The sequence below is a fragment of the Balearica regulorum genome, chromosome 1, assembly GCF_011004875.1.
Source record: "Balearica regulorum gibbericeps isolate bBalReg1 chromosome 1, bBalReg1.pri, whole genome shotgun sequence".
NCBI classification, from domain to species: domain Eukaryota; kingdom Metazoa; phylum Chordata; class Aves; order Gruiformes; family Gruidae; genus Balearica; species Balearica regulorum.
The window spans coordinates 48,212,145-48,232,418 of NC_046184.1; the positions used below are offsets into that span (position 1 = coordinate 48,212,145).

The 20,274-nt window shown below is 36.3% G+C and overlaps 1 protein-coding gene across 12 annotated transcripts in view; it reads left to right on the forward strand.

Annotated features, from left to right (window-relative positions):
• The window catches only part of TMTC3 (transmembrane O-mannosyltransferase targeting cadherins 3), a 34,080-nt gene extending 22,339 nt beyond the window's left edge, over window positions 1-11,741 (forward strand). For all 12 annotated transcript variants that reach the window (XM_075748143.1, XM_075748095.1, XM_075748117.1 and 9 more), the window contains 7 exons: window positions 1,115-1,263; window positions 3,970-4,090; window positions 4,717-4,828; window positions 5,551-5,654; window positions 6,830-6,999; window positions 7,818-8,044; window positions 9,548-11,741. In XM_075748143.1, coding sequence (XP_075604258.1) covers window positions 1,115-1,263; window positions 3,970-4,090; window positions 4,717-4,828; window positions 5,551-5,654; window positions 6,830-6,999; window positions 7,818-8,044; window positions 9,548-10,368 — 1,704 coding nt within the window. In that variant the 3' untranslated portion in view covers window positions 10,369-11,741. The remainder of the gene's footprint in view (window positions 1-1,114; window positions 1,264-3,969; window positions 4,091-4,716; window positions 4,829-5,550; window positions 5,655-6,829; window positions 7,000-7,817; window positions 8,045-9,547) is intronic.
• Window positions 11,742-20,274: the final 8,533 nt, after the last annotated feature.

Consider the following 20,274-nt stretch of genomic DNA (forward strand, 5'->3'; position numbering starts at 1 on the left):
GATTTCTTCAAGGCTCAATTATGTATTGATTTTTGTGTAGCTTAATGAATTGCTGTGGATCAGCTGAGCTGTGTTAGTGATCCATGTGCATATTCTTGCTCCCTTGAAATATGAGCTAAAATCTTACTTGAAGTTTTAAATCAGCGTAGCATTTTTATATATGACATCTGAGACTGACTTTTAGACTGGGTGTGTTAATTATTTTAGTGTGGAAAAGGCAGTTACGCTTAAATATAGACAGAAGGTGACAGCCAGTTGTATTGAAAATTTCTAGAAAATTTCTCTTTCTTTCTTCAAAGAAATATTCCATTTCTGTACGGATTTTGGGTTTTGTAACCTGGAGGCCAGATATTTTGAAATAATTATTTAAGTCTCTTCTGGTACCAGAGATCGTAAAGCTGCTACTTAACTATCACCTGGGAACTTGAAGCGAATGGTCATGTCCCCTTCCTTTGCAGCAGATGGATTTCTCTTTCTTTTAATAAACATACCTGTTGTTAAGATGTCTGTCATCAACATAAGAGCTGCAATTATGCGGTTCACTGTCATTTTAGATATTTCAGGGTCCCCTTAGTGTATTATCTAAACACCGATGTTTATTCAGTGGCTGATTCTGGTTTTTGTTACTCACATTTTTTACAGAAACTAAAAATGGACTTCAGTGTATTGTAAAAGTAACTCCTCTATGCGTTATATAAGCTAGTATAAATTTTTAATTGTTATAAAAAAATAATGTCCAAGGTTCTCAGACTGTCATGTTTTTGTATGTGGAACTCTCATTAAACATTGTTTTGAATTTGAGCTTTTGATCCTAGTGTTTTGTCATACAGCTGCTGTTTTCTGTAGTATAGAAAAGTAAATACATTTGTAGGCCCTTAAGTAAGGAATAATGTCATTCGCAGGTTAAAACTTGCCATTTTCAGAGTGGTCTGAATGTAAAACAGATCTTAATGTTTTAAAGAAAACCCAAACAAACAAAAAAAACCCCTCAAAGTTCTACTATGTATGTTTGTTTTTCTGGGATTATTTTTTTTTGTGATTTTGTAATTTGTTTCTTGGGTACAGTTGTCACTGCCTAATCTTCATTACTAATTCATTTGCATTTCCTTTCTAGGCACTCTGCTTAATAGTGCTACCATTCATTCCTGCATCAAACCTCTTTTTTCCTGTTGGATTTGTCGTAGCAGAACGAGTGTTGTATGTTCCTAGCATGGGATTCTGCATTTTAGTAGCACATGGGTGGAAGAAATTATCAAATAAAAGGTAAGGTAGTGTAAGTGGTACCTATAACTGGTTTAACTTACCTCTCTTAATTTCTTAAAAGATAACCATATTTATAACTGCAAGCTTTCCCAGTAGAGCTTTTACTAGTATGAAGACAGGCTGAGAGAGTTGGGGTTCTTCAGCCTGGAGAAGAGAAGGCTCTGGGGAGACCTTAGAGCAGCATTCCAGTACCTGAAGAGGGCCTACAGGAAAAATGGAGAGAGACTGTTTATGAGGGGTAATGAGTTTAAACTAAAAGAGTTAGATTAGATATGAGAAAGAAATTCTTCACTGTGAGGGTGGTGAGGCACTGGAACAGGTTGCCCAGAGAAGCTGTGGATGCCCCCTCCCTGGAAGTGTTCAAGGCCAGGTTGGGTGGGCCTTTGGGCAACGCGGTCTAGTGGAGGGTGTCCCTGCCCATGGCGGGGGGGTTGGAACTAGATGATCTTTGAGGTCCCTTCCAACCCAAACTGTTCTACGGTTCTATGAATTCAGTATGTTATAGCTCTTAATCTGTTTCAAGTTCTTAATGAACACAGAGCAATGACCAAGAAACAATTTGGCAGTCGTGGACAAATGACAAGAAGAAAGTTATTAGGAGACCAGTGGGTTATTCTGAGGATGTTAGTTGTTTCTTTAAAATATATACACGCATATACATATATATACACACACACATATGCATGTATAAAAATATATATATTTATAAGCATACATACACATATATATATATAAACCCTCTGACTGCACCAAACATTTTTAGAATGTGATGTAACTTACATTGTACATTGCTACAAAATAGACTTTACCTATTAGCCTTAGTAGTATAACCCATCTCTTTTCTGTGAAGAAATATAAATATTTTCTCTTTAAATCCTAGGTATTTTTAAGGATTAGGCAAAAAAGTTTCTTGGCCAGATTTGATTTGTACTTATTCAAAGGTGATTACTGTCTGAAGGTTATATAATGCATGTATATCAGTCTGCAGCATATTAAAATATCTTTTACTGATTAAATTTTCAGACATGCCATGCTAGGAATGGGTATTAGAGCCATTCAGTATTTGTTAAACTAAAGAATTTTTTTGATAACAGTTTCTCTGTAGGAAATTTTGCTCTAAAAGCATGTTTTGCACACACTTTTCTTTTTTTCTGTTATCTTCTACATTGATCTGCACATACCTGGATGCTTTACCCTTGTTACCCCAGTGGCATCCTATTGCTAGTTCAGACAAATGGAAAGGCAGCAATTCCCAGTCTGTGTTGTCGGCTATCATTAGAGGTGAGGCCTTGCAGTATAACTTAACTGATGCTGCCAAAGCTGACAGCTCTGGATAATGAGAAATTAGTGATACCTTGTGGAAGTGAGCAGAAAGTATTATCACAAATCCTACTACAGGGCAGTAAAAAAAGTAATGTGAAAGAAAGCAAGGAACCAGAAGAAGATGGCTGGAGAGGAAGAATTGGGCAGCAGTTTCATTTCTTGCAAAAATACTGGAACCAGCACTCTAAAAAGTCTTAGAAGGCTCCTAGCTTTAGAAATATGTGGAAAAAATCCCAACTTTTTTATAAGACTGGTGGGGATATAGATTACTATATGTGCCAGTTCTCACTGGTCACTTTGCTAATGTTTTAGAATTTCTCTCTTAATTCTGCTGTTCTACTTTTTTTTAATATTTTTTAAAACCAAGCACAGTAGTCTAAGTCTGCACTGCATTTTGTATGTCTTAAAAATGGAGGGGGGGGAACCTTTCAGTTTTTAGCAAACCCTGGTGAAGTATGTAGCAGTGTGAACAGCTGTCATGTGAGTCAAGTATAAGAACTAGCTGGCAATGGTGAACAGTCTGCTCAGGAAGGAGATATTTAAAAACAAAATGATATTCATAATTTTAGGAAGGCTACTGGATGTTTAACATGTTTTTTCAAATTCAGTTAGAATTCAGAGACCAAATGACCAGCGTGTTAAAGCATATTGTTTGTATCTGTTGTGGTTAAAAGTCAGTCATGTTTAAACTACAGAAAAATAAACTGCACAAAATTTAGATGATTATTCCTGACAAGCTTGTCACAGAGAATGACTTCTGCCCCAATTTGCAGCTTTAAAAATAAAGTTGCTACAAAGACACTAAACCTTTCTCCTATTTAGATATTACAGAGGCGCTACTATTTTAGTTGCTTATGGAAGATTGGGTCGTCTCCACAGCAGATCTCTCTATTAAGATGTGTTTTACAGTGCGGGAAAGATTGGTGATATATGCAGTAAAGAATTTGTGTGGAATTGTGGAAAGGACGGGATGATATGTTAGTTGCTTTTTTTAATTTTTTAACATTTTGTACAGTGTTTTGAAGAACTTCACTGTGTGACATTGTGATCATGTTCATGGCCTTAAATTACAGATAACCTCTAATAGAAGTATAATTTTTTATATATTTTTTGTTTACATTATGCGGACTGCCTTTGTTCTTAAGTGAATTACACAGTGATAACAAAACATCAGGTAAATAACAAAATTAACTTGAAATTGGACATTATTTTCTTTCAAATTTTGGAGTATGCCATTTGTTGATGAGGCAAATAAATTGGAATATACCATTTACAAATATAGTCCTCAGCTTATTTGACACCTAGTATATGAGATACTTATTCTAGTGTAAATTAGAATTGATTGTGTGCTTATAACAAGTCTTTGTTTGTTTGTTTTAATAGTGTGCTAAGAAAAATTTCTTGGGTTTGTTTGGCTGTGGTACTATTCACTCATGCCTTAAAAACACTGCACAGAAACTGGGATTGGGAGTCAGAGTACACATTGTTTATGTCAGCTTTAAAGGTACTGTATTCTGTTTGAAAAGGATGATGGAAAGTTTGTATTGCTGTTCTTAAAAAGCTGCGGTAGAGCATGATAAAAATGGAGAGAAATTATGCTTGTTTTGCCACTTTGATTTCTACTTTGACAGTATTAACATCTAATTAGTTGCTTTTGGGAATGCTTTAAAAGCAGTATGATGCACACATGGGAACTCGTGCAAGAAATAGATGATAATTTTTTCTTGTGTTAAAGCAGTCGAATGTATTCTCTATCTGGATGAAAGCACAATATGTTTCAGTACAAAAACCACAGAAAGTTTGCATAGAATAATTTCTTCAATGTGCATATGGCACGATAGGATACTTTGTACAACATCCTATAACAATTATAATGTTAGTATTAGTTAAGTATTAGTATTAGTTAGTATTAACGTTTAGTATTTCTAGGAGCAAATAACTAAAATGGATGTCAAGCAACAAGTTCAGTGTAATCCTACTGTATGTAGTGTTTTGTTACTCTTTACATATAGCAGCTTGATGAAATCTGTCATGTGCTGTTCATTTTTATGTCTGTAAGACATAGTTAAAAAAAAATCAGTTGTGTAATTTCAGCTTAATATGCATTGGTACCTTTTTTCCTGTTTTTAGGTAAATAAGAACAATGCAAAACTATGGAACAATGTGGGGCATGCGTTAGAAAATGAAAAGAATTTTGAAAGAGCTCTGCAATTCTTTATACAAGCCACACAAGTGCAGCCAGGTAAAAGCTTTGAGTAGTTCCCATTGAATGGTGTCTCTGCACTGCTAGAATTTCAGGATACTTAGCTTGCTTAACAAAATTTTCTCAATGATCTGTTTTCCTCCAACTGAACATGAAACAATGTCATATACTTAGTTGATCCATAGTTTTTTAGAAATAAACTCAAAAAAAGTCCTCCAGAAAAGCTTCTATCTATAAAAAGATGCAGACTTTCCATTTAAAACTATTATCTGGATGACATTCTTTCTGAATTAACTTAAACTGTAATTTCTTATGAAACATAATTATCATTTAATTTTCTTATTTAAAACTGAGATATATAAAAAAATTTAAAAATCCAGATAGTATCAAAGCGCACATTTACTCTATTTTACATATTGTTGCAAAAGAAGTTCTAGGTAGTACTGGAGGACCTTTCCTTTTTCCTTTTAGAAGCCTAACAAATAACCTTCAATTTATGTGCCTCTACTATAGCAAGAGATTAAAGATAGATACATGGAAGTATGACCTCCAACTTTTTACCATTTCCCAAGTAACTTTATAATCCATCTTTGGTTCATGGTTAAATTATTAGCTTCATAATTAAGATAAAAAATAGAATTGCTTTTTCTGTTGTTGGCCTTTATGCAGTACCTGTATTTCACGCTACTCTGAAGGCATAGATATTTATTTTCATGCATGGAAGTATTTGAAATACCATTCTTTTTTTTTTTTTTATTAAGATGATATTGGTGCCCACATGAATGTAGGAAGAACTTACAAAAACCTGAACAAAACTAAAGAAGCCGAAGAATCATACATGATTGCTAAATCATTGATGCCACAGGTAATTAGTAACTTTATTTTACCTACCACCACATGAGGGAACTCTATCAGACCTATATTCATGATAGGTTTTTTTGTATTTTTCCTGAAACTCTGTGTTGCTGTATACTTTGAAGTCGTTAGGTATTTTTTTAAAACCTGCCTATTAAAAGAGTAGGTTGTATACAATCATGGTTGTTAAAACTGCTAACTTGGAACTTCTTTGTTAAAACTATTTTAAGTTACATTTTATACTGCTGTGGTTTTGTGGTTTTTTTTTCTGAAATTGAGGATATAAAAGAAAGCAGCAGTTAAATGTACACCTACAGTTTCTAGTCACAGTGGGTTTATTTTCAATTACAGCTAATACAGTGATGATGACTGAGTTTCTGAGGCCTCAAGAGAAGGCTTAAATGCAGCATTGGAGGTGGGAGAAGGTAGCTGCAGCAGCAACAAAAAAAAATCCCTGCCTGAACATACTTATGAAAATACGTGTTTTGTTACCTTTACTATTTGTTATATTTATACCTAGCAAATATTACTTATTGTAGCTCTTTAGGAGAAAGAGAGGAATATTTTGGAGAACGTATGAAGGTAACAAAAGCTGAGGTTAAAATGAGACTGACAACAAAAATCAGCAGTCCCTTGAGTAGAAGTATGGCATTAAAATGTTTTCATACTGAAACAGTATGAAGATTCCAGATGGATAAAGTATAAGCAGTACAACAGTTGCAATGTCATAGCATTTTTATTTTTAATGACTACTTTTCATCTGTTATATCAGTGGCTGGTAAAATATTTTTTACACTTCTCTTAGGCTGGAGGGTTAACAAAAGGAATGAAAATGTCTGATAGAACGTCAATTTAAGCTTTAAGAAATATTCTTTGTCTAAATGGGGAAAGTTTTGCGAGGTCTGGTTGCTTTCTAATGGCTGTCTGCATGAGCCCAATTAGGTAGTACCAGAGCTTAATTAGCTGACTTCTTAAATAAGATATAAAAGTCATGTATGTCTTTACAGAATTCAAGAAGAAAAAAATACTCTGTTTATAGTTTCGTATGATTTTCTGGGAAAGAAGAATTGATATTTTTAGGGGTGAAACCCTAAAACAAATGTAGCAGAGTGAAGAGGAGATCTATACTGATTTTCTTTCATATTTTTACTCATATGTGTTTGATACATACATTCTTTTTGACAGATTATTCCAGGTAAAAAGTATGCAGCAAGAGTTGCTCCTAACCATCTGAATGTTTATATCAATCTTGCGAACTTAATTAGAGCAAATGAATCTCGCCTTGAAGAAGCAGATCAATTATATCGACAAGCAATTAGTATGAGACCAGATTTCAAGCAGGCTTACATCAGCAGGTATCTTTTTAAATTTTATATACATTTTCTTGAATAAACATTTATGTATTTGCAGTGCTATGAACAGTATTTAGTTCGTACAGTTGAATTAGCTGCTGGAATGGATTAATTTCCAAATGAGAAGATGAAGATTTGGGGCAGTAATCAATTATTCATTACAAGTCTCTGTTCTTTTAAATTCCTGCTTCAAGTGATGTGTTTCCACAGAGGCTGCGTATTCAAACATTGTATAGCAAGATGCTTCCATTAGATTTCTTTATGAATCTCAAACTGAAATTTCTAATCTCCTAGTTTAGTTTTGAACTAAAAAGCTTTTGGTTAGTCTGAATCATGGAGCTTTCTTTATCCTTCTTTGTTAAAGGCGGTCCAGAAAATGCCATACTTAACAAAAAAGCACATAAATGTCAGCTAACTAGATATAAGTAATGTGGCTGTGGGTATTGAGGCTTCTGTTCGCTATTTTGTTAGTTGTGATTCCCATTGGGACTTAGGGAGGTGCAAAGATGCCTAAACTGTAGTTGTTGCAGTGCAATTACACAGCCCACATCAGAAATCTGTGATCACTTCTTTTTTTGTTTTTGTCCTGCATATGCATTTGTTGTATACAGACTTTTGATAGCTGAAAGCTTTGGGAATGGGATGTAAAGAAGGTCCTGTATTGTTTTGTGCTTAAAACAAACGAATGAACAAAAAAAAAGGTAAAACACTGTTATCTCATGTTTACTGTCTATAGGAAGGCAAACTTTTTAAAAAAACCTGCCAATTATTTTCATATTAGTATGAATAAAAGTTGAATGTTAAATCTGATTTTTCAACAGGGGAGAATTACTTTTAAAAATGAACAAACCTCTGAAAGCTAAGGAAGCTTATCTTAGAGCTCTGGAACTAGACAGAACCAATGCAGACCTGTGGTACAACTTGGCAATTGTTTACATTGAACTGAAAGATCCAACAGAAGCACTGAAGAATTTCAACCGAGCACTAGAACTCAACCCAGCGCATAAACTAGCATTATTCAACTCAGCGCTGCTAATGCAGGAATCTGGTATGTTAGTTGTCCCTTATAAATACTGTGTATTTGCATTTATAGGAGCCATACTATTTAATTTTTTTTAATGGACTTTTATTTTTGGAAAGCAGAAGTTTGTAGCATTAGAAAGAAGAAACTGTTTATTGTAATAGCTTTAACTTACTGGTCGTGTATGGAATTTGTGCAAAGTGTACATGTACCTTAGCTGATCACCATCTTTAATATAAGTGCTCTTTTACAAAACAACATTTTATATAAAGAATAGTGTTACACAAGCATTTTCAAAATTGTGCCTATATAATATTGAAAAATCATATCTAGTAAAATATGTGTAGTAACTGTTTTACATTTATATTGATTGATTTAATTTTTCATTGACTAAAAATATAGCTGACTTTTGTGGGCTTTAAATCTAGCCCTAGGAAATGTTAATATTTTCATAGGTTCCTCTGTAATAGTGCTAATTAGGGTGAATTAAATCGGATTTTCATGACTCTTTTTTTTTTTTATATATATAGCTTTCTAGCTGTATGGGTAAGTGTAAGCCTTTTTGTGAATTCAGGCTGTTGCAGAGTATTTGGCAAGTACCTAGTAAGGTTTGTTTCCCTTTTGTTGGGATGGTTAACTACTCCTAAGAAAGAGATAATACAGAGTTGATTGGAGCTGATGCAAATGGATTTTCTCCATCTCTTCTCACATTGTAAGTTAGGTAGTACAAGAAATGCCTTGCTTCTTGTCTGTAAAAGCACAAGGGACTTCAAACAAGCAGAAGTATTAGCTATCTAGTATTCAGTTATTCCTGCGGGAAGGTGCAGTGCTGTTTCAGGAGGTGAAAGAAGGCAATTAAAATAAGCTCCCTGCTCGCCCATCCTTCAGTAAGTCTGTGCCTGGAATTCCTTACTAAAATATGTTCACTGGAATATTCAAAAAAATAGCACAGACTACAGGCTAGTCTAGCTAATCCTAGTATTATCAGATAAGAATATTTTAGTATATCTTTTCCAAACTTTGATGCAAATTAAAATATGGGAGTTAGATTTTATTGTTTTGTGTTAGAAGATAGTTTAGCCTGGCTACATCTGAAGTCACCCTATGTGATCTCTGACTTTAAACTCTTTGAATCTATCTTTAACAAAATGGCATCTTCCACTCCAAGTTTCCCTCTGTAAGAGCTGGTTTGTCAGAACTGATGTTTTCTTTGCCTTCCATCTGCTCAACCGTACATGGAAATAACTTCTCTTAAACTTCTAGAGGCACTTTTTGTATCTGTTATACCAAACCTAAATATAATTGAACAGATAATAGAATAACTATGCTGACTTTGGCTACGAGTCAACTGTAAGCAGTTTCATTCTGTAAAGAAGGTAGATGTCTCTTACGGTTACATAGCAATGATAAAAAGCAGCATTTTAAACTGTTTCCCTTTTACAATTGTGTTTAATTTGTATAAAAATTAGCATTTTAGAGGCCTGGTCTAAAAATCCGTCAGAGTAAATCTAGAATTTTTCTGTCATTTAGGTGATGCTCGGCTTAGACCCGAAGCTAAACAAAGACTATTACATTATGTGAAAGAAGAACCACAGGATGCAAATGGGTACTTCAATTTGGGTATGCTGGCAATGGATGATAAAAAAGATATGGAAGCAGAGGCATGGATGAAGAAAGCTATAAGCTTACAGCCAAACTTCCGAAGTGCTTTGTTCAATTTGGCACTGCTTTATTCGCAGACAGCAAAAGAATTGATGGCTTTGCCTGTCCTGGAAGACCTACTGAGATACTACCCAGATCATACCAAAGGTCTGATTTTGAAAGGAGATATCCTTATGAACCAAAAGAAGGATATCGTTGGAGCAAAAATGTGTTTTGAAAAAATTTTGGAACTGGATCCCAAAAATGTACAAGGAAAACATAATCTTTGTGTGGTTTACTTTGAAGAACGAAACTTAATAAAAGCGGAAAAATGTTTGGTTGAAACACTAGCACTGGCACCTCATGAAGAGTATATTCAGCGTCATTTAAACATAGTCAGAAGTAAAATTGCATCACTTAGTGCTACGGAACAGTCATTGCTTCCAGCAGATGGGACTGCAACTGCAGCTGCAGAAGAGAAAAAAAATTCATTTCAGAATTTGAAAGGAGTAAAAAATGAGCAGAAACCCACCCAAACAATAGTTGATAACAATAAAGGGCACTCAAAAAATAAGAAACAAACAGAAAAAAACAATATGGAGAAAGAGACTCCCAAAAAATCTACAAAAGAAATCAAAGACATTGAGAAAAAGAGAGTTGCTGCTTTGAAAAGACTAGAAGAGATTGAACGTATATTAAATGGTGAATAGCCTTTATTATGCCACAATAGAATAAGAGGAGAATACTATTTTTAAATGTTTAATATGTGATCCAACTGGAAAGTGGTTTCAGTACTTTGAAAATAGAAATAATGTTGACTGCATATCACTTAGCAAGCAGCAAAAGGCATTACAATGGTTTATGTGAGAAAACTGCAACTTTTAAATAGGATGTGGGAGATGGGGTGGGAATCAAAGGAAAAAAGGTTGAGAATAATCTGAAATGCAGAATCCTAATAGTGAGAAAATAGCACTCATGAAAATCATTGGTAGTCAGGGATATTCAGTAATGCTACTTTCAAAGAATCAGTATAAGAACTGAGTGGAGAATTAATGGGATAAGCCAGACACTGCTGCTTTCCCCCATATAAATCTGTTTGTATTAACATTGTCTGCATTTCAGTTTACACATCATCAGTTTACATCTTTCTAGACCTCTGCTATACATGAAAAAGAGTTTTTCTTTGCATTATTTGTTTCCAGAACTTAACAAAAAAATCATCAAAATGCTACTGGTTGTAGTATAGGAGGATGCAACAACACACTAAATTTTTCAGTTACATTCTAAATATGGAATGATACAATAACCTTTTAATTGTTCTTTACTTACAATGCTAATGATTTGTACTGTTTTATCTGATAGAAATTTTATGGTGCTCTTAAGATCTTCACACTATGCTTTTACTTTTAAAGGAAATGTGAGGTTTTTCTTCAACTGTCAATCATCTGGTTGTTTTTTAAAAATATATAGAAAAGGGTGGTTTTCTCACTTTTCCCCCAGTTCGTTGAATGCTGATAAATGCACTTTTGGTACAGTAACCAGTATGCTATGCAGTAGTCCTTGTTGACTTTGTATCAATGCCTGTGGATTGACTCCTTGGTGTAGTAAATTCTTCCTTGTTTATAGCAAACTGGCTTTACTATTTGTGTCATTGGAACAGTATTTCTATTCTCATTGCTTTTTACAACACTAATACAAGCAATGATTGCTGAAGGCAATGTGATAATAATAAAGCCACTGAATTTAGCAGTGTTTAGCACAAGAAAGTGTAGATAGTGTCCTTCCAAATACTAAGTTCTGTTGTTTTGATACTTTGTCTTGGGGGTGTGTTTTTTATTAAATATTTATTTTGACTACTAAAATATTCCCACTTACACTTTTCCACTAATGCATTATTTTAACTTCTTACATGAAATTAAAATCTTCGCAATTTCAGTGTTGCTTTTATCCTTGTGCAGTGCATGTATTTTTGTTTAAATACAGATTACCTAAACCAAATGTTTTCCATAATTATGAGGAAAAAAAAGAAGTGTAAGAGCTGAGTTCAGTGATAATTTAATTAATCATTAAATCTTACTCTTCATGTTTTGTCTTATTTCATGATGTAGAAATAAGTATTCCTTAGCAACTCTGCTATTTAAAATTAATCGTTTCGGTAACTGCTCAGCTTTCTGCCCCGGGCGGTAATCCAGCTGTTAGATGTAATATTTATCTCTATGGGAGTGATCTTAAATTGTTGAAGGCCTTGCACAGAACTTTTCTTTTTTCTGTGTAATTCGTAATGTTACCACAACAATTGCTTGCATGGCAATAACTAGAAGGGAAAAAAAGTGGGCTTTAAAAAACATGATTTAAAAGCTGCAGACGGGAACAGGTATGTGGTGTGCAGCTGTTCTTCATACAAAAGTTTTAAGTGCTGCTTGTAGTGAAGTGCTCCCAGGAATCTATTGACCACACCTTGAAAATTGCTGTTTTATCTTGTCTGGGAATAACTCAATTACTTGTAGCTAAAATAGCTGGTGTGTTGACCTGTATAGAAACAGTAACTTGCATATTGAGTCTTCCCTCCAAACCTTTGTTTTACAAAAGAATTATTCATTGTTCTGGGTGATTCAAAGGAACATTCATTTGAAAATGGAAGGAACTAAGTAGTAAGAAAAGATACTTTCTCTTTGATGGAGCAGGCCAAGATTCTCCTCTCTCTTATATCAACATCTCCCAGAATCTCATTGCCACACTGCTTTCATTTGGTTTGCACCTGAAGACGGGAGGAAAGGCACATTCTCAATTTTCTGCAGTTGAGCCTCTGTCTCCAAGTAGCTGCTTTTTATGGACTAGCAAGGATTGTTAGATTTATTGATGCTAAGAGGTGCCATCGGGTTTAACTAAAATCATCAGGCTAACGTAAACTGAAGGATGCTGGAGGTAGATCTTTCAGTCTGTTAGCAGGTACTATGCCCACTTTGTCTCAAAGAAATTTCAGTAAAAATAAGTATTTTGACTAATGTCAGTGCATTGAGTTGTATTTAGCCTGTTAGGATGTGTCAACCATTTTAAAATTAAACTCTCATGAGAAAAACGGTTCAGTAAATTGAAGTGGCACAGCTTCTGAAAAAATAAAATAGCATTTGCTCATAGAAAAAAACTATCAGAATAATTTTGGCTTCCCTTGCAGATAGAACAAAATAATCAACAGGTGTCTTTTCCCCTTTCAGTTCAACCTGCCTTTTCTTCATTCCATGCTATCCTTGTGCAAGATTACCATAAAAGTCATCCCTTTTCAGAGCTCCCAATTTCACTAATACACAAGAACTGGGAATTTCCAAGGATGGGACAGATGTACTACAATAATTTGTAGCTCTCTTTTCAGACAATGCAATTGCTGTGGTTGCTGAAAAAACCTGAAGAGATAGCTTATATCATCTTTGCATACAACACAAATTGTTCAACCTTAGATGTACAGCCGCAATAAGCGTATTGTTATACACATTTGTACTTATAACTTCAGTGCAGACTCATGCATTTGTCAGATTAATTTTTGGGTCTTTCGCAAGTGATTATATGCATAAAAAGAGTAAATACTTGTAAGGATTAATTGGATATGCATGCATATATAGTTAGAATAACTGGATGCTTATGGTTAGTGCAGTTGCAGAAGTAATCATAGAATCTTTAAGGTTGGAAAAGACCTCTAAGATCATCAAGTCCAACTGTCAGCCCAACACCACCATGTCTGCTAAACCATGTCCCAAAACGCCACATCTACATGTTTTTTGAACACCTCCAGGGACAGTGACGCCACCACGTCTCTGGGAGGACAATTTGTACAATTGTGGATTAATCTTTGAGTATAAAAGTTCATGTGTTTTGCACATGAAACATCCTAGGACTAAATTTTCTAAGTATTGCAAGTGTTCTTTATTTTCTAAGTAGTAGTATTTGTAAAAACATGATCATATCTGATTTTTTTTTTTTCTAGTGTATTGGCTTTTATCAGCTCTGTCAGGGAAATAGTTGGGTATTGTGAAGAGTAGGAAACACTTTCCTGCAAACAGACATGTAGAAAGTGTTGGAGATTGGAGTCACAATGGATTAAGTGGGACAGAAATTCTTGTCAATGTCCAGTGCAGTTTGCACCTTGATTAGGCAATACTGGGAGAGAGACAATTTACTCCTAGCTTCACATGCAGGAAGGTTAGCTGTGGATGGAGGGTTTCATGTAAAAAGCAAGAAAATAAGCAACACGTGTGCTGACAGAGCCTTTGACTGGAGGAAATTGGAAGATGTAGTTTTCTGCTCAGTTGTGGACACTTACTGAACTGCACCTATTTCAGAACAAACCAGCAATTTCAGTATATTTAAAAAGAAAATTAAATGCTGAAATCTTAGGTAAGTGGATCTTGACTTCAACCTGTGAAATAATACTGGTGTAGCTCTGAAACCTAGAGAGACTTACCCAGCTCCAGATTCCCTGCTAGCTCTGGCATGAAGTGGGCACACTCAGAAGATCCCCCTGCTCTGAAGGGGGCACAGGTTTGTTCTGTGCCCATGGGATGTGAAGGATGCACATTTTGTTTTCCAGGAGGTGTGACAGTGTAGTTACTGAGTTCCTCCTAAATGGATTTAAACTGCTGACAACATGTTTTATTACTCAGTCTTCACCACAGCTAGCTGAACCACAGACCTGAGGGATAGGCAACCTCATGTTTAATGGGACTTCAGAGCAAAGCACTGACCTGCAAGAAATGCCAGTTTTTTGATGGAGGAGTAAACTCTCTCCCAAAGCAGAAACTGCTGAAAGACTTTGGTACTGTACGTGTAGATTGTCCAGCGCAACATCTCAGCAGCTTTCCCTTCCTCACAGCTGTTGAGCGTTCCAAGACTAAGGAGCACTGAGAGCAGCTCTTTAGGCACAGGAGTTCAGCCATCTGCCACTTCATTGTCAGATGAGGGTTTTGCAAGATCTGGCTGTGCCTTATAACTTGTAAAGCTGCTCGCATACCTTCTTCCAGGGTATGGAGCTTTGGGCTGAATGTGCAAGGATTTGTTCCTTCCTGAAGTTTACTTGGAAAGACTTAACATAAGATCAAAACAATTCTGGGAAGTTAGCAGCCTACCCCAGGCTCATACAAAGTTGGCATCCCAGAAAAGCACCAGGAAGAGTCTCAGTTTGGGTGAGTGCATGTGGCTGGGCTTTTCCTTGCAGAGGCTCTATAATCCACCTCTGGCAAAGTGTGAACCTGCTACTCCTGTAAAGTCTGTCTTCAGCCGCTGCCATGAAACCAAAATTGTGCTGCTCTGACTTTCAGCCTAGACATCCTGCTTTACTTAGAAAGCTTGAGAATGGAAAGGCTGGAAGACATGTCTCCTTCTACCCATTCTTCACCTCAATTCCTCCATACAAAACTGTAATGCTCTTTCTATAGTGTTTACACTGATCAAGAAGAATCTATCCCCCAAACCTCCAACATAGCTTAAGAGAAGGTAAGACATTCCTGTCTGGGGTCAAAATAACATAGCGTACTATTTTACATATATTACTATGGTAGGGTTTTTTTTTTTAATAATCTTTGATAGATTTCATGTTATTTTTATAGTATTCAGTGAGTGGTAGTGCAGCTAGTATTCCTTGAAAACTTAAAAACTCCTTTCTGCAGTCTAATATTTAGTGCTGTCCTGCATGCTGGCATATATATCTCTCTTGCAAATGGAAGAAATTTTGTATACAAACATCAGTGTCTCTCAAACAAAAAGCAATGATGCGAAAGAAAAAATCAAAGCCAAAATAAAACACCCCAAAACAAAACCACCACACAACCTTCTGTATAATTATCTTGGGATGGGAACAACATAATAAGCTGTATAACTTTCTTGGGCTAGGAAACAGTTCCAGAAAAACACGTTTAATCTTCCCTGGCACAGTCATACTGGTCATACTTTCAAAGATTGCTAGAAAGAGAATTGGATTTTATATAGATACCATATACTCTGAACTAAGAAATTCTGTTTAAAACAAAATAAATTAATATAATAGACTCCAGCATAATACAACTGTTAGTTGCTACATCTTTACCACTATAAGGAATATACTATTAAAAAAAAAAAAAAAAGTGAGTAAAAAGCCTCTATTCAGCTGATGTCTTCACCGGTGCTTCCAAAACAGTAAATGTCTTTTCTTAAATGTTCCATACAGAGGCACTAACATTCTTTACAGTAAGTTTAGAGGTTCCATGCTTGTTTGAGTGAGCTCAGCCTTTTTCAGATGTGGACAGAAACAGAGAAAGAAAAGAAACGCTTGGGTTTGTGAGGCTTTCCATGCCAGACTGCACACTGACATTGGGGGAAAAAGAGCAAGTATATATACTTGCCAAAATTTCAGTTACTGGTAGGTCAACATAGCAGACAAATTGGTGTATTGATAAAGTTTTGGAGGGTGATAGAACTTACAAGCTTTGTACATGGTTATGAATTCTCTGTGTCTTTTTTCTGTGCTGTAACTTATGAATGTGAAGCTTTGAATGATTCCAGGTAGAACAGAAGTGAGCATTAAAATAAAGCAAATTTTTCAGATTTCCTACACCTATTCAGCATATATGTTTGTTCCTTACATGTAATTATCAGGGTATTGTTTTTTTAAATATACATAGCAAGGTATTTTTAATTATACACGTATTCATCCATGCACAATGAGAGTAGGTGGAGGAGGAAAATACAACAATTACAGGATGTCTTACCAAAAGTAGAAGTCATAAATCTTGATTTTTTTTTAAAAATACCATCTTGAACATGCAACTCACCTTTATTTCATTTGCAATTGTTAAGCCAGTCTTACGCTTTTGTTGTACGTGATTGTCATTAGAGCTTGATGCTGTAGCACTAACTATCCAGAAGAGAGCTCAAACAAGATTATGACAACTGGTGCTTAGGGAGATTAGTTGTTATCTCTCTTCAACCTCAAGCTAAATAATCAAGGCTTGCATGCTTGTTTGAGCACACTACTTGTTTCATCTACAGAAATATCAGACATTATGTATGACTACCTCAGTCTGCAAGATACAGTAATTTCTCTGTAAATGTGTGCCTTCTCATTAGCAGACAGAGAGTATGATGATACTGGGCACACCTGCAAGCTGTGCAGGGTATGAGTGAGGGAAGCCAAATTATAAGAAATGTTAAGTGTTATTGAAATCGGGTAAGATAAAAGGTATGTAATAACTGCTGTGCTCTGAAGTTATGCAAAAAATGTGATAAGACTTATTCAGTTAAAAAAGACAAAGACAATTGACAAAAGTTTACAAGGAGCTTCCCATCACCTTTTCTACCCTCTTGAACAAGGTCTGGAATGCTGGGTTTTCTTCAGTTCTATACATAAGCATTTATTACTTTTCCAGTGTAAATAACTACAAACAAATAAATAGAGACAATGAAAGGTCTATGAAAGCTTAAAAGTCATCAAATTCAAATACTATGCAGAAACATAAAAGAAGCTGAATGGGTAGTACTTCATAGAATCACAGAATGGTTTGGATTGGAAGGGACCTTAAGGATCATCTGCTTCCAACCCCTCCGCTAGACCCAGTTGCCCAAAGCCCTGTCGAACCTGACCTGGAACGCTTCCAGGGAGGGGGCATCCACAACTTCACTGGGCAACCTGTTCCAGTGGCTCACTACCCTCACAGGGAAGAATTTTTTCCTTATATCTATCCTAAATCTACACTCCTTCAGCTTAAAGCTGTTACTTCTTGACCTGTCAGTATGTGCCCTTGTAAACAGTCCCTCTCCAGCTTTCCTGTAGGTCCCCTTCTGGTACTGGAAGGCTACTCTAAGGTCTCCCCGGAGCCTTCTCTTCTCTAGGCTGAATAATCCCACTTCTCTCAGCCTCTCTCCATAGGAGAGGTGCTCCAGCCCTCTGATCAGCTTTGTGGCCTTCCTCTGGACTTGCTCCAACAGCTCCATGTCCTGCTTATGTTGGGGCCCCCAGAGCTGGACGCAGTACTCCAGGTGGGGTCTCACAAGAGCGGAGTAGAGGGGCAGGATCACCTCCCTCGACCTGCTGGTCACACCTCTTTTGATGCAGCCCAGGATACAGTTGGCTTTCTGGGCTGCAAGTGCGCATCGCCGGCTCTTGTTGAGCTTCTCATCGATCAACACCCCCAAGTCCTCCTCCTCAGGGCTGCTCTGAATCCATTCTCCACTGCCCCGCCTGTAGTTGTGCTTGGGATTGCCCCGATCCGTGTGTGGGACCTTGCCCTTGGCCTTGTGGAACTTCATGTGGTTCGCACGGGCCTACCTCTCCAGCCTGCCAAGGTCCCTCTGGATGGCATGCCTTCCCTCTGGCGTGTTAACTGCACCACACAGCTTGGTGTCATTGGCAAGCCTGTTGAGGGTGTGCTCCATCCCACTGTCCATGTCACCGACAAAGATGTTAAACAGTGCTGGTCCCAACACCGACCCCTGAGGAATGCCACTCGTCACTGGTCTCCACTTGGACATCGAGCTGTTGACCGCAACTCTTTGAGTGCGACCATCCAGCCAATTCCTTAGCCACAGAGTGGTGCATCCGGCATATCCATGTCTCTCCAATTCAGAGACAAGGATGTCGTGTGGGACAGTGTCAAATACCTTGCACAAGTCCAGGTAGATGACATCAGTAGCACTTCCCTTATCCACCAACGCTGTAACCTCATCATAGAAGGCCACCAAATTTGTCAGGCACAATTTGCCCTTAGTGAAGCTGTGTTGGCTGACACCACTCACCTCCTTATTTTCCATGTACCTTAGCATAGTTTCCAGGAGGATCTGCTCCGTGATCTTGCTGGGCTCTCACAGTGGTGAGACTGACTGGCTTGTAGTTCTAGAAATGTAGATGTATTTCTCTAGATGTATTTATATGTGTGGGTTTGCATTAAGTTAAGGTATGAGCTGTAATGATGAGTATTATTTGGATGAGTCATACTGTATTTCTGCCCCTTAGTTGGGTGAAGGTTTTAGTGTAAATACTTAGATTTAAATTTACCTTTTCAGTGATATTCCTTCAGCTGTCTTTACAGATATTGCAAAAGAACTGTTTTGCTGGAATATTCATGAAAAGCAAAAATAAGAAGCATAATTAAGTTTTGGGAGTAATTTCCTTCTGATAAATACACACGAAAAAGTTTATATAGGAACAAAACTATATGATTGCACAAGGATAAAAGAAAGACTGAAATTACAAAGATTAGGAAATTAAAATGATGCATAAGGATTTTCCAAGTACTTTCCAATTATCTTGTGATAAAAATAACAAAAGGAACCCTCTTTCTATTGACTTTCTTTACCTTTTGATTATCTCATTGTCTGTAAGACCTTTTCCCCTAAAGAAGAGCTTTTTCTTTTCTTTTTTTTTTTTTTTTGCAAAATACAAAGTACAAAATTGGCAGTTGATCCTTTAGCTTACAAGCACAAAACATATTGTGATTATAAACAAACAAAAACAAAAACCAAACCAGAAACCAGCTGAAATGCAAGAAGACATCTAGGGTTTTTTTGTTTTAAAAATTAATAACAAAATAGCAAACACTGTTATCTTAGACTAGTGTCTGGGTGTCCTAAGAGCCTTCTGGCTGATGAGGACTTTAACTCATCAATTACTGACCATCTCCATTTCAGACTTTAAAAGCAATATTATATGGTTATTTTTCCTAGTATACTGTTCCTTCTTCAGCTCTAGACAAAATGGTATAAAGGGATTGAAGGTGAGACTGAATTTCAGTGGCACAGTCTCTGTTATTTCTGGAATATTTTTGGGTTCTCTTTCCTTTGTTTTTGTGTGTTCCTTTGTTTCTGTGGTACTGGGCTGTCAGTGTTCCAGGACAGAAGGCTGTAAAGAGGGAAAAGAAAAACCAGAGGAGCTAACTGAAGGTTTTTAAATCTTTATATTTGTGTTACTAATAAGCATCTTCAGTGTTCTGCTTTTTGCTTCTGATTTAAATATATATTTATAATATATATATAAAAATCACGTATGTAAGTCTTTACTAAAGAACTGGAACACAATTATTTCACTGGAAGAGTGCTCATTTTGGTTTATTATTGAAAACTATTATTGCTATTTGGAACAGCAATGCAGAGAAGTACCTAAAGGCAGTGATGACCAAGTTACTGTTTCAGGTTATTACCTAGTATGAAGCAGTTGCATAAATCACACAAATGATCAGCTAAGTGCAGAGACTTACATAAATAAATCTAGAGAGTTGTATAATATGTAGCGCATAACACCCTGTGACTGAATTTTGCTGTCATATCTTGTGATTGGGTTTATTTACTGCTCGGGATCTGGCAGGGTTTTGAGAATGTAGTTTCTGCTTCCAGGGGCAGCAACTGTTCAGGCTGTTGTTCATCTGCTGTCCATTATGACTTCAGAGGTGAAGGCTGTTGTCTTTGTACTTGACCTGTTGGTAAGTATCTTGTTACAAGGAGGAGCAGAGGGTAGAGTCAACAAGCTAAACTAGAATAAGATTTCAAGATCATCATGGTTATACCAAAAACCAGCTGGTCTATAGATAAGGATGAAATTACCTAGCATGGTTCTGTATTTCTGTCCTGCATTTAGGTATTTACAGATAGCCTTCCCTCTA